We start from the raw sequence: 13,811 nt of genomic DNA on the forward strand, positions 1-13,811 counted from the left end.
CACAGAAGAGGGAAACCCCACCCAGGAATAACAACACAATTCAATTCAATAAATGTCTAGGTCAATTCAATAAATAATGTATCCTATGTTAGTGTCAAGTGCTCAATCAATTATTCTAAATGCAGTGAAAAACATTTCATAATCGGGTTCAATAATTCAATACAAATAAATCCTCCAAGGCAAACACTCCCCCTGAATACAATGAAAGTCAGAGAGGTAACTCTGGGATCAGATCAAAGGTAAGTCCAATAATGAATGAAAACCGGTTCATTAAATAGCTCCGTTGAAAATTCTTCAATGGAGAAAAACGTTGAAAAAGGGTTTTCCCACTTCTGTGTTGTTTGACTATACTGGGTTTCACTACATCCTCTGGCAGCGAATTCCATATTTTAATCATTCATTGTGTAAAGAAGTATTTCCTTTTGTCCATCCTGAGTCTACGGCTCATCACTGGAAGATCTCAAGTTCTAATTTTGTGGCAGAGGGAGAAAAGTTCTCTCTGTCCTCTTTCTCCCTGTGCATAATTTTATAAATCTCTGTCATGTCCCCTTCTTGGTTGTCTTTTCTCACATTGAAAAGTCTAGGATTATTCAGCCATTCCTTATAGGAAAGGTGCTCCAATCCCTTAATCACTTAATTTGCCCTCCTTCAACACTTTTTCAAAATCAGAGTTTGGGCTAGGGGAAAAAATTATAGTTCCAATTTCTGCAACTACATTTAAAGGTATATCTGTCATGTAACCAGAAATCAGGAAGACTCACTTGAGGTACTGAATTTCTTTCTGAGCATGAGGTTGAGATAAATCATCAAGCAATTTGCTGTATGTTCTGTTGAGAATCTTCCTTGTCTGTGATTCCCAAGTTCTATCTAAAGAGCAGAGTGACAGAAAGAGAACGTGTAATTGAATCATTTTGGGGATAAAATGACAGTCAAAGCATGCCATCTCAGTCTTGACAACTACGGGGTATGTGGCAGGAATTCTCTGCTGGGATCAGGTCCCACCAACAGAGTTCGGTCCTTGTTAGGGTAGCCCCTCACCAAAGGCTTGAGATGGAATAAAGCCTGCCTGCTCTTTCCCTATTGCTGGTCTAAGTATCTGGCTGAAGGTGATGTACACAGCACAGAAAAGTTCTTAACCAAAGCTGGTAATTTTATTTTAAAAGAATAAGAGAGAATACAAGCAGTTGGGCAAGGCACCAGACCTGGGCCCAACCCACTGAACACTAGAGTGCTATAGAGATAGATACAGAATACAAGTTAGCATGCAAGACACAACAATATTATAACTACAAAAAAAGACACCCCCCCCCATTCCAGAGCTCTGGGACCTCTCCGTTGCACAGCCGAGAGACTTAGCTAGCCTCTGCATGTTGGCAAGTGAAGGGTACCGAGTGCTTGGTTCGTCCCTCTCTTATAGGGAGATATCAAAGGCTTGCTTCATTAACATCCTAATCAATTACATTGTCTTTGTTCTTGAAAGACAGTTCGGTTGAGGGTCTTTCATGTAAACACAAATCTACACATCCTTTACCTCTAAGATAGACTGCATCTTTGATATGCATTTGGCTACATTGTAAATTACAAAGGAATGTTCACACCACACTAGCCATAGGTTTGGGATATCCTGTTCTCCCCAGAGATAAGCTGTTTGCTATTTGCCCTGGTCCTCATTACCTTTGCTCTTTTGGTGATTTATATGCAAAAGGCCAGAGGACTCTTCAAAGGTCCCAAACAATTAACAACTTTTATGGCCTTATCTATTCCCTGTCACAGAGGGTGAGATCTTCCCAGGAAATGCAACTTTATTCTGCAGAGACAGAGAGAGCTTTTGGAAGATTTCTTTTTCCCAAACTATGGCTGGCTCTCTATTTCTAACATAGGCCAAAAAAGGCCTGGTTCCGACCCACTAACAAAATTCTGACGATGGGATATAGTAAGCAACTTCTTTAAATAACACATTTTATTGTAATATGGACTGTAGTCATCTGCAATTCTGTTGTACAGTCACTGGATTTGGTACCTCCAATGCTCCACACACACCTCTCTTCCCTGGCTAGTATTCAGTCATCCCTATTAATAAATGTTCTCTGTCTTCCATAGCCATATCTCAATTCCTTCCAGATTTACTTTTAAAAAATCCAGTTTGTTTGAAAAGCTATACCCTCAGTATAAGGCAGTTTCATGCATTCCAGAGCCAAAACAAACATTTTGTCTCTTTATAGAAAGACAGGAGTGGAGAGTACAGGATGATTGTCTGTGCTGGATTCACAGGAGGACTGTGGGCACAATTAGACAAGAAACAAAAGATTCACATAAGACCTCCCAATGTTTCTACTTTATTAAAAAGCACTTGTAGGCAGGAGCGATTTGGACTGAGGCCTCAGCATTAGGGTGGCAGATTTTTCTTTCCCTGTGCCAATTGCCCTGCCCACTCCAGCCCCACAACTACTTTTAAATAAATTAAACACATTAATAAATCTGGCTTCCTTTGTCTGCTACAGTTGCACCCTAAAGGAAAGGATAATGGCTCTGGTCTGCTCACCTCCAAGGTGGCCAAATTCAGCCCTGCCTCTTGACCAGTCTGGGCTTTTATCACCCTTCCCTTCAGACTTACATTTCTCCAGCCAGGCTTTCTCCTCAGGTGAAAAGGCTTCATATTTGTTACTTTTTTTCTTTCGCTTACGAGGAGTTTCAGATGAGTCTCCTCCCTCAGCACCTTATGAGATTAATAAAAAGTGACCCAGATTTCAGCAACAATGAACAAAAGCAATGGGCTGGATCATAAGACTTCTTCCAATAGCACAAGTGTCACTTCCACTCAGTCAAAATGTACATCAGTTCCCTACCCCCTCCCTGTAGGCGGTCCCTGAAAGTTCACTGGCTCCTAGGAGCTGCTTTTTAAGGAGCACAGAAGGCTGCATTTGGAAGTTTGGACTGCCACCTTGCCACCTGCCAGGGGTCAAGCAAGGGGTGGCCCTCACCCTGTGAGAAGTGGGCAGGAGCCACCACAGCCACTGGAAAAATGGGGCAGGTACAAGTGGTGGCATTGGCCTGCTTTTCTTCTATTCCCTCAACTTTGGGGGTGGATTCATGGGCCTTTGGAGCCCCCCAAGTGTGGAGCCCAGGGCAGCTATCCCAGTTACCCTTGGCTAATGCCACCACTGTCCTTTCTTTTAAAAAAAATTTATTGGTGAGCATAATTTCAAACAATATTTCAATTAAACCCTATCTGATTAAATCTAACCTAATCCCCACCCTTTCCCCCCCTCCTTCTTGACTTCCAACAGCTTTCCAACCCTCTACCCCCTTTATTACTTAACATATCCTATATTAGACAATCAAGCACCCCTACATAGCAATCCTTACTCTAAGCCCTAATTACTCTATAATCTATACATACTATATTAGTTTTACTGATATTTCTTCCCAAAATTAATAACATACTTATCAAATTAATTTTACTAATACTTCTTCCCATAATTACCAGCATGCTTCTCATATCTTATACTTAATCATAATTCAAACTTAATGATAGTTAATATTCTAACTTAATAACATTTATTACTCTAAATAATTTCCTCTTCCCTTACTATATGTATGCTATATTACTTTTTCTAGTATATCAATCCCACTTCTAAGTATCAGTTATAAATTCTACCCCTCCTATAGTTAACTATAATCCTAGCTTAGATTAATATAAACACACATTTCTTCTATTGGTAAAGTCACTTCTCCCTTCTGTTTGTAGTATCATAGTTTAAAAGTTCTCAAACTGCCACAGTTCTCCTTTCACATCCCATTTTTTCTCCAAATATTGTTTCATTTTCACCCAGTCTGCCATAAATTGTTCTGGGTCTTGGTCTTTAAGTTTTCTTGTCATTTTGTCCATTTCTGCCATGTACAGCAATTTGTAAATCCAGTCCTCTACAGTAGGTACTTCTTGCACTTTCCATTTCTGCGCATACAATAATCTTGCTGCAGCTGTCATGTAAAATAACAATGTTCTGTGCTGCACTGGAACGTTCTCCATTCCCAAGTTCAGTAGCAACAATTCTGGGTTCTTATTTATTTGTATTTGTAAAATCTCATTTATTACTTCAATTATTTCACCCCAATACTGTTTAGCTACTTCACATGTCCACCATATATGACATAGTGATCCTTCGTGCTTTTTACATTTCCAGCACTTGTCTGACATATTAGCATTCCCCAGCACAATTTTTTTTGGTGTTAGGTACCATCTGTATATCATCTTATACACATTTTCTTTAATATTCATGCACGTTGTAAATCTTAATTGTATTCTTCCACAAGTGCTCCCAGGACTCCATTGTTATTTCTTTATGAAAGTTTATTGCCCACTTCACCATCTGTACTTTCACTGTTTCATCCTCAGTGTACCATTTTAGAAGTATCTTATAAATCTTTGAGATTTGTTTCTTGCCTTCTTGTAGCATTACTTTTTCCAATTCTGAGTTTTCCATTCTTATTCCTCCTCTTGAACAGTCTGATTTGTAAAGATCTCTGATCTGTCTGTATTGAAACCAATTATAACAAGGAGACAATTCTTCTTCTGATTTTATTTTTAACGTTAACTGTTGTATTTGTGTTATCTCCTTGTAAGTTAAACATTGCTGTTCGTTATCGACAGTTCTCGGGTCTATTACTTCATATGGGACCACCCAAGAGGGGATTTGATCTTCCAGATACATCTTATATTTCTTCCAGATTGTGAAGAGGCTTCTTCTGATATAATGATGCAGAAACAGAGAGTCCGCTTTTATTTTATCGTACCATAGGTATGCATGCCATCCAAATATTTTCTTATAGCCTTCCAATGCCAGAAGTTTGCGATTTTTCAACGTTATCCGATCCTTTATCCATGTCAAACAAATTGCTTCATAATACAGTCTTAGGTTGGGCAGTTGCAAGCCACCTCTTTCTTTCGCATCCTGTAACACTTTCATTTTAACACGTGGTTTCTTGCCTGCCCACACAAAGTTCGAAATTTTTCTTTGCCATTTTTCAAATTGTTTAGAGTCTCGGATAATCAGAATCGTTTGTAACAGAAACATCACACGAGGTAACACATTCATTTTTATTGTCGCAATTCTGCCCAACCATGATAGATTCAACTTGTTCCATTTTATCAAGTTTCTCTCTATTTGTATCCACAGCTTCTCATAGTTGTTCTTAAATAAGTCTATATTTTTTGCAGTTAATTCAATTCCCAAATATTTTACTTTGTTTGTTACCTCGCAGTCCGTTAATTCCATCAATTCTTGTTGTTTCTGTTTAGTCATATTTTTACATAGTATCTTCGACTTCTTTTTGTTTACGAAAAAACCGGCCAAGTCTCCAAATTCCTTTATCTTCTTTATTACCTTTGGCATATTGTCAATTGGATCCTCTACAATCAACATTATGTCATCTGCAAATGCTCTGACCTTGTAGGTAAACTCTCTTATCTTTATACCTCGAATTGTATCGTCCTCTCGTATCTGGATCATCAGTATTTCCAAGATCAATATAAACAACAATGGAGACAATGGGCAGCCCTGCCTTGTACCTTTGTTTATTTTTAGTTTTTTTGTCAGATCGTCATTCACTACAATCGCTGCACTTTGGTCTTTATAAATTCCTTTAACTGCTTGTATGAACTTTTCTCCCATTTGCAGCTTTTCCATCGTGGCAAACAAAGTCCCAGTTCAGATTGTCAAATGCTTTTTCTGCGTCTACGAAAAAGAAACCAACCTCTCTATCACAATGCTTATCATAATATTCAATAGCATTTATTACTGTTCTCAAATTGTCCTTAATTTGTCTATTAGGTAAAAATCCTGCTTGTTCTTCTGCAATGAATTCCGACATCCATCCTTTAATTCTTTCCGCCAATACCTTTGCAAATATTTTATAGTCATTATTCAACAATGAAATTGGTCTATAATTTTTAACATTAGTCAAATCTTGTCCTTCTTTTGGAATCAATGATATGTTGGCCTCCTTCCAAGTGTCAGGAATCTCTTGGTCTTGCATAGCACCATTCATTACCTCCTTCAGGAGAGGCACCAGTTCTTGGCCCATTGTTTTATAAAATTTTGCCGTTAATCCGTCTGGACCTGGGGCCTTCCCCAGCTTCGTTGATTGAATACCTTCTTTTATTTCTTCTTCTGTCACCTCCTTATTCAATTTTTCTTTCCATCCTTCTGAGATTGTTGGAAGTTTCATCTTATCTAAATAATCCGCTATTGAATCTTTGTTCACCTCTTTTTTTTGGTATAATTTTGCGTAAAATTTAAAAAAGGCTTTACTAATGGCGACTTGATCACTTAGTAACTTATCATCTTCTCGTATCGTGCTAATAATTTTCTTCTCTTTCCTCTTTTTTAGTTGCCATGTCAAATATTTCCCAGGCTTATTTGCTCCCTTAAACGACCTCTGATTCATCCTCTTTAAATTCCACTCCAATTCTTTATTGTTCATTGCCGATAACTGTTCCTGCAATATTTTAATATCCTGATATATTTTCTTTTTGCCTGGTCTCTTTTTGAGTTGAATCTCTTTGGCTTTAATTTTTTTCATGATTTCTTGTCTTTTTTCCTCCTATCTCTTGCATTCAAGTCCATTAGTATCCCTCTGATCACGGCCTTATATGTATCCAAAACCTTGTTTGTCGATACTTCTTTATTCAAGTTGCATTGCAAAAAGAACTTGGTCTCCCTTCGCAGTAACGCAATATTCTCTTCCATTTGTAACAGGTCCTCATTTATTGCCACCACTGTCCTTTCTATGGCTTTGCTGGGAGATGAAGCAGTGCATCGTATGCTCCTTCTTGTCCACAGCCAATGGGCACACACTGCATACCACCCACCATTGCAGCAAACAACTCTCAGTGTATTCCAAAATGGTCATGCTTATTTACATGCTGAAATTTGCCCATTTGTGTACACTGGATCCTGCCCCGATATGTGACCATGTTCAAGGATAGTTAAGAACATAAGAACATAAGCAAAGCCATGTTGGATCAGGCCAGTGGCCCATCCAGTCCAACATTCTGTCACACACAGTGGCTAGAAATCCAGTGCCATCTAAAGGACTGTCAGTGAGGCCAGGACACCAGAAGCCCTCCCACTGCCTTCCTTCCAGCACCAAGACAACAGAGCACCACCTCCCCACAAAGAGAATACCATCTATCTCCTGTGGCTAATAGCCACTGATGGACCTCTGCTCCATATATTTGTCCAGTCCCCTCTTGAAGCTGGCAATGCTTGTAGCTGCCACCACCTCCTGTGGCAACGAATTCCATGTGTTTATCACCCTTTGTGTAAAGTAGTATTTTCTTCTATCTGTTCTAACCCGACTGCTCAATAATTTCATAGAGTGCCCACGAGTTCTTGTATTGTGAGAAAGGGAGAAAAACACATCTTTCTCGACCTTCTCTAACCCGTGCATTATCTTGTAAACCTCTATCATGTCTCCCCTCAGTCGTCTTTTCTCCAGGCTAAAGAGCCCCAAGCGCCTCAATCTTTCCTCATAGGGAAAGTGTTCCAACCCTTTAATCATTTTAGTTGCCCTTCTCTGTACTTTTTCCAGTGCTATGATATCTTTTTTAAGGTGTGGCGACCAGAACTGTACACAGTACTCCAAATGAGGCCTCACCATCGATTTATACAGAGGCATTATGATACCGGCTGATTTGTTTTCAATCCCTTTCCTAATAACCCCTAGCATAGCATTAGCTTTTTTTATGGCAGTCGCACACTGTGCTGACGTTTTTAGTGAGTTATCTATCATGACTCCAAGATCTCTCTCTTGGTCAGTCTCCGCCAGTTCAGACCCCATCAACTTGTATTTATATTTTGGATTTTTGGTTCCAATGTGCATTACTTTGCACTTGGCTACATTGAACCTCATTTGCCACATGGATGCCCACTCTTCTAGCCTCGACAGATCCCTTTGGAGTGCCTCACAATCCTCTCTGGCTTTCACCACCCTGAACAATTTCGTGTCATCTGCAAATTTAGCCACTTCACTGCTTAATCCCAATTCCAAATCATTAATAAACAAGTTAAAAAGCATTGGACCCAATACCGACCCCTGTGGCACCCCACTGCTCACCACCCTCCACTGTGAGAAGTGCCCGTTTATGCTCACTCTCTGTTTCCTATTAATTAGCCAGTTTTCGATCCACAAGAGGACTTGGCCCTTTATCCCATAGCTACTGAGCTTACTTAGGAGCCTTTGATGAGGAACTTTGTCAAAAGCTTTCTGGAAGTCAAGATAAACAATATCTATCGGGTCTCCCTTGTCCACTTGTTTGTTCACTCCCTCAAAGAACTCTAACAGATTGGTGAGACAAGATCTTCCCTTACAGAACCCATGCTGAGTTTTCCTCATCAGCTTTTGGTCATCAATGTGCCCACTAATTTTATTTTTGATAATAGTTTCCACCAACTTACCTGGTATTGACGTCAGGCTGACTGGCCTGTAATTTCCCGGATCTCCCCTGGAACCTTTTTTAAAGATGGGGACAACATTAGCTACCTTCCAGTCCTCAGGAACAGATGCAGAGTTTAATGACAGATTACATATTTTTGTGAGGAGATCTACAAGTTCACACTTGAGTTCTTTCAGAACTCTTGGATGTATGCCATCTGGGCCCGGTGATTTATCAGTTTTTAAATTATCTAGCAGTCGCATAACCTCCTCTCTCGTCACCTCAATGTGACTCAGGTCTTTCAAAACCGCTCCCAAAGTCAGTGCTTCCGGAGTGGGCATGCACTTCTTATCTTCCACAGTGAAGACAGAAGCAAAGAACGCATTCAGCTTCTCGGCCATTTCCCTATCACCCTTTAGTAATCCTTTTACGCCTTGGTCATCCAAGGGCCCCACGGCCTCCCTAGCTGGTTTCCTACTTCTAATATATTTAAAGAATTGTTTATTGTTTTTCTTTATGTTCTTTGCAATATGCTCCTCATATTCCCTTTTTGCCTGTCTGATCACAGACTTGCACTTTTTTTGCCACAGCTTATGCTCCTTTTTATCAACCTCACTCCGACTAGTTTTCCACTGCCTAAAAGAATCCTTTTTACCTTTTACAGCTTCTATTACATTGCTTGTTAACCATGCTGGCCTTTTCCTAAACCTATTTGTGCCTTTCCTAACCAGCGGTATATATTTAATTTGAGCTTCCAGGATTGTAGTTTTAAATAGTCTCCAAGATTCCCCAAGTGTTTTGACCTTTTTTACTTTCCCTTTCAGTTTCTTCTTCACGTACCCCCTCATCTCAGAAAAGTTACCCCTTTTGAAGTTAAACATGGCTGTGTTGGTCTTATTTGGCAATTTCCTATTTATACATATGTTGTACTCAATAACATTATGGTCACTGTTCCCAAGTGGTGCAATCACATTTACATCTCTCACCAGGTCTTCAGCATTACTGAGGACCAAATCCAGGATCACCTCTCCCCTAGTAGGTTCTATAACCATCTGTTCCATAGCACAGTCATTGAGACAGTCTAGAAACTCACTTTCTCTCCCCCGATTCGAACACCCATTGGCCCAGTCAATGTGTGGGTAGTTAAAATCACCCATTACAACACAGTTTTTTTGTTTAGCAGCCATCTTTAATCCTGTCATCATTTTATAATCCTCCTCTATTTTCTGATCTGGAGGGCGATAACAAACTCCCACAGTTAAGTTTCCATTTGGGCCCGTAATTTCAACCCATAGCATTTCCAGAAGCGAATCTAATTCAGTTACCTTCTCAATCTTACTGGAATGTATACCTTCTCTGACATATAGAGCCACCCCACCACCAACCCTTCCCTCCCTATCCTTCCGATATAATTTATATCCAGGAATCACCGTGTCCCACTGATTTTCCTCATCCCACCAAGTTTCTGATATGCCCACAATGTCTATGGATTCGCCCAACACTAAACATTCCAGCTCCCCAATTTTACCTCGGACACTTCTAGCATTTGTATATAAACACCTGTAACTTCCCCGGCACACTTTGCCTCGAGACGTAGTTAGGTCATCTGCACTGTTTGTCTCCATCTCAGTTGACAACTCTAATCTATCTCCCTGTAGAAGTGTTATACCTAGCCCTTCATCTCTCTGAGATGAACCATCCTGAACCAGAGACACTTTATCTCTTGTCGGCTTTCCCCTAGCATTTAGTTTAAAAACTGCTCTGCCACCTTTTTGATTTTAAGTGCCAGCAGCCGGGTTCCTTCTCGGGACAAGTGGAGACCGTCTCTCTTGTACAGCTCCCGCTTGTCCCAAAAAGAATCCCAGTGCCTAACAAACTTGAACCCTTCCTCCCTACACCATCGTCTCATCCACGCATTGAGACTCCTGATCTGCGTTTGTCTCTCTGGCCCTGCGCGTGGAACAGGTAGCACTTCTGAGAAGGCTACCTTGGAGGTCCTGGCCTTGAGTCTCCTGCCTAACAGCCTAAATTTTTGTTCCAAGACCTCACGACTGCATTTCCCAACATCGTTGGTTCCAACATGGACCACGACCGCTGACTCTTCCCCAGCACTATCTACCAGCCTATCTATAACACGCGTAATGTCCGCTACCTTCGCACCAGGCAGGCAAGTCACCATACGGTCAGAACGCGGTTGTGCCACCCAGCTATCTACTTGTCTAAGGATCGAATCACCAACTACCAAGAGCCTCCCTCCCGCCCCACCCAGGGATGGTTCCTTGATGCGAAAGGAAACCTGCTCACCAACTGAAGAAGAGGTCCCTTCTGAGGGCATGTTCCCCTTATCCTCAATACGGTGCCCTGATTCCACAAGATCCTCATTCTCCTTGACAACAAGAACGCTGCCATTTTTAGAGTGGGACACATCTGTCCTGTCCCTGAGAATCTTGTCCTCGTGCCTATCTAACTGTCTCCGCTTCTCCAGGTCAGCCACCTTGGCCTCAAGGGTACGTACTCGTTCCCTGAGAACCAGGAGCTCCTTGCAGCGAGCACACATCCAGGACTTCTGACCAGAAGGCAGATAGTCATACATGTGACACTCAGTGCAATACACTGGAAAGCCCCCAACCCCCTGCTGGCATTCTGACTTCATTATTCTGTTTTAGGAATAACACACTAAGAGGAAAGAAAACGGCTATGATCCCCCGGCTAAGAGCCACAGGCCAAGAGCCCTTTAGCTCTCGCCAAAGGCTCGCGCCCCTGCCCAGCAGTTGCCTTTTCAATGCAAAAGGTCACTTCCTGCTAAGCACAGGAGGTGAGCACAAAGGGGGTGTGTGGCTTGTACTCCAGCAACCCCCAGCAGCCTTACAAACACACTCACCCTCAAACACAATCAAGCCCAAACACACTCAGCCTCAAAACTACACTCAAATCAACACAAAACTACACACAAAAAGCCCCAAAGCTAGAGAGGACCACCCTTAGCTTCTCAGCTTAACCCACCACAGCCAAGAAAGGCAAAAAGCCCTTACCTCCTCTAGCAGCTGCAGACCATGTGCTCCTGAGCCCAGGTGACTCTGCTTGTTGTAGGTTGCTAGTTGTAGGTTGTGATGATTTGGAGCAGGGCAGTGATACTGGATAATAGCTGGGGACTGTTTCCTGCCATGAATTTTTTGTGGCCCCTCCCCGGCATCCATTTAGCAAAGAGAGGGTGCCTTACCTTGTTTCTCTACCTGTTTGCAACCTGGGAGAGGCTGCTTTATTATTATTGCACAGAAAAGTGGTATGGAAAGAAAGTTAGCTGCTCCTTCTCCAGTGCTTCAGACTTGATCTGAATCCCCTTCCCCCCACCCCAAGACTGTTTTATAAAATCAAGAAACAAATAGAGAGATCTGATCAAAAAGCTCAAAAGTGGATATATAAAGTGGATAGTCCTGCTCCCAAAAAGCTGTCCAGTTCCTTGCAGCCTCAAGTTAAGTATCTTCACCACTTCCCAGTGGAGTTGCTTCCTAGCCAAGCTACACAAGATGCATGGGACGTGGCGGGTTCGCGCAAGTTTACCTGGGAAGTGTAGTTGGGCGAGCAGTGGTCCCTCCCATCCAGGTGCTCAAAGGGAAAGAGTCAGCGAGGAGAGCCCAAAGCTGGCCTGAAGCTGGCAGAAGGCTCTCTTCGCTGACTCTTTCCCTCCCATCCTTCTGGCCCTGCTGCAGCTGCTCACCCAACTACACTTCACATGTAAACTTGCATGAACCCTCCACATGCCGCGTGTCTTGTATAGCTGTTGTCATACACATATTAGTGGCAACTAACCCCAGATTTCCTAATGATCCCTTCCATGTAAATGTTTAGTAAGACAAGAGGGAACTGCATGGAAAACTGCTAGTGGCCAAGGGGCAGAAGAGAAGTCCACCCAGAAAGATGCTTTGGTACCTGCTTCCCAGGAAGGAACAAAACCAGTCCAATATAATGCCAAACAGGCCCATCCCTGTTAGGTGGGCCAAAAAGATTCAAATCCCTAGATAATTAATTAGCAGAATAAATTAAATTATGCCATACCCCTTCGGTGTTCCAATGGTATCTGCGTCTCATCATCTTCCACGTTAATAATTTCAGTGGAGCAGGTAGAGGAATTTTTAGATGCCATTGTCTGCATAACAGAAATAAAAGAGAAGATACACTGTTATAATTGTTATGGATTCTAGTGACGATCTTTTGCCAAGCTGATTATAGCTAGAAACTATCAGCAGATATGCACCAGTAGACAGTAAGGAGTCTAGGAATTCACAAAAACAAAACTTTAATGGTCTAATCATGCAGGAATAATTTTTCTAATGGCCAGTAGTTAAGCTTGGCATTTGTCCACTAGCAGCAGGCAATCCCCGGTCACCCCTTCAGTCTCTTGCCTTTGATCATTTGAAAAGCATGAGAAAAATGGGAAAGTGGCATTGATGGTAATAGTTACAGGTCTGAAAGTGCGGGGTGGGGACCCACAGATATCCCCATTTTCTAATAAGCCTGGGGGCCAGCACTCAGATTTCCCCATTCCATTTGACCATTTGTTTAGAGGAAGTTCACCTTCAACTTGAGTGTTCAACAAACCACAATCTTGATTTCAGCTGCAGCCAGAAGCAAACGGGAGTTTTCAACAAACCGTAACCCTGCTACATCCTTGGGTTTCCGCACAGAGATTTCCTGTATCCCAGTTGCAATCAAATTTAGTTTGTTTACTGGCAGATTTGAATTGAATCAAGAGAATTGAGGAACCCTCTAATTAATAAGCAATTGTGCTAGCTTCAAGAAGAAAGGGTTTGGAACTAGGCACAATCATGGATATAGAAATATAGTCAAACCATGGAGCCTAGGATAATTGACTTGACAGGGAAAAGGGAGAGTCCACCCAGGTCAAAGCCCTTAGGAGGTGGCAAAGGTATAAAGATCATGGATGGAGAAAGTGATAGTCAAAAAGGGGAAGTTACCCAAAAATCAGAACAACCCATACCATGTTCCCACCCATCAGGAATATGTGTCAATGGGCAAGGTCCAATTAGAAAAGCCCACATAGGCAATCTTGGTAACTGTCCCAAATAAGGCCTCAAAGATGAGGAGGAAAGGGTATTAAAAAGGCGACCTCGAAGTGAGTAAGACAGAAATCTTTGTTAGGTATCTCCCAATCAGTCAGTAACATCTCATCTGCCTGGCCAAGCCTCGTTTTGGGCAAATATGACACAAGCTTGCTGAAATTCTGCCTGTTCTATGTTTTCAATAAAAACCAAGGCTGCTTTGAGCCACGTCAGTGTCCTCTTTTTCTTCCCCTCCTACTGGCACCTTGAGCTCAAATGAATCCTAGTGTAAGTAAGAAGTTGAGCCCTTGGGG

General features: G+C 41.8%; 1 protein-coding gene across 5 annotated transcripts in view; it reads right to left on the reverse strand.

Moving 5' to 3' along the window:
• The window catches only part of LOC129335969 (nuclear GTPase SLIP-GC-like), a 79,735-nt gene that overhangs the window by 34,546 nt on the left and 31,378 nt on the right, over positions 1 to 13,811 (reverse strand). For 4 of the 5 annotated variants that reach the window (XR_008597647.1, XM_054988901.1, XM_054988891.1 and 1 more), the window contains exons 3-6: positions 12,494 to 12,584; positions 8,460 to 8,513; positions 2,615 to 2,716; positions 762 to 867 (exon numbers count right to left, since the gene is read on the reverse strand). Coding sequence is in view for 4 of the 5 variants with exons in the window: in XM_054988901.1 (XP_054844876.1) it covers positions 762 to 867; positions 2,615 to 2,716; positions 8,460 to 8,513; positions 12,494 to 12,581 (350 nt within the window). In the remaining variant the exon portion in view is untranslated. The remainder of the gene's footprint in view (positions 1 to 761; positions 868 to 2,614; positions 2,717 to 8,459; positions 8,514 to 12,493; positions 12,585 to 13,811) is intronic. The other variant, XM_054988910.1, reaches the window with a different exon arrangement.

The sequence above is a fragment of the Eublepharis macularius genome, chromosome 1 (genome assembly GCF_028583425.1).
Source record: "Eublepharis macularius isolate TG4126 chromosome 1, MPM_Emac_v1.0, whole genome shotgun sequence".
Taxonomy (NCBI): Eukaryota; Metazoa; Chordata; class Lepidosauria; order Squamata; family Eublepharidae; genus Eublepharis; species Eublepharis macularius.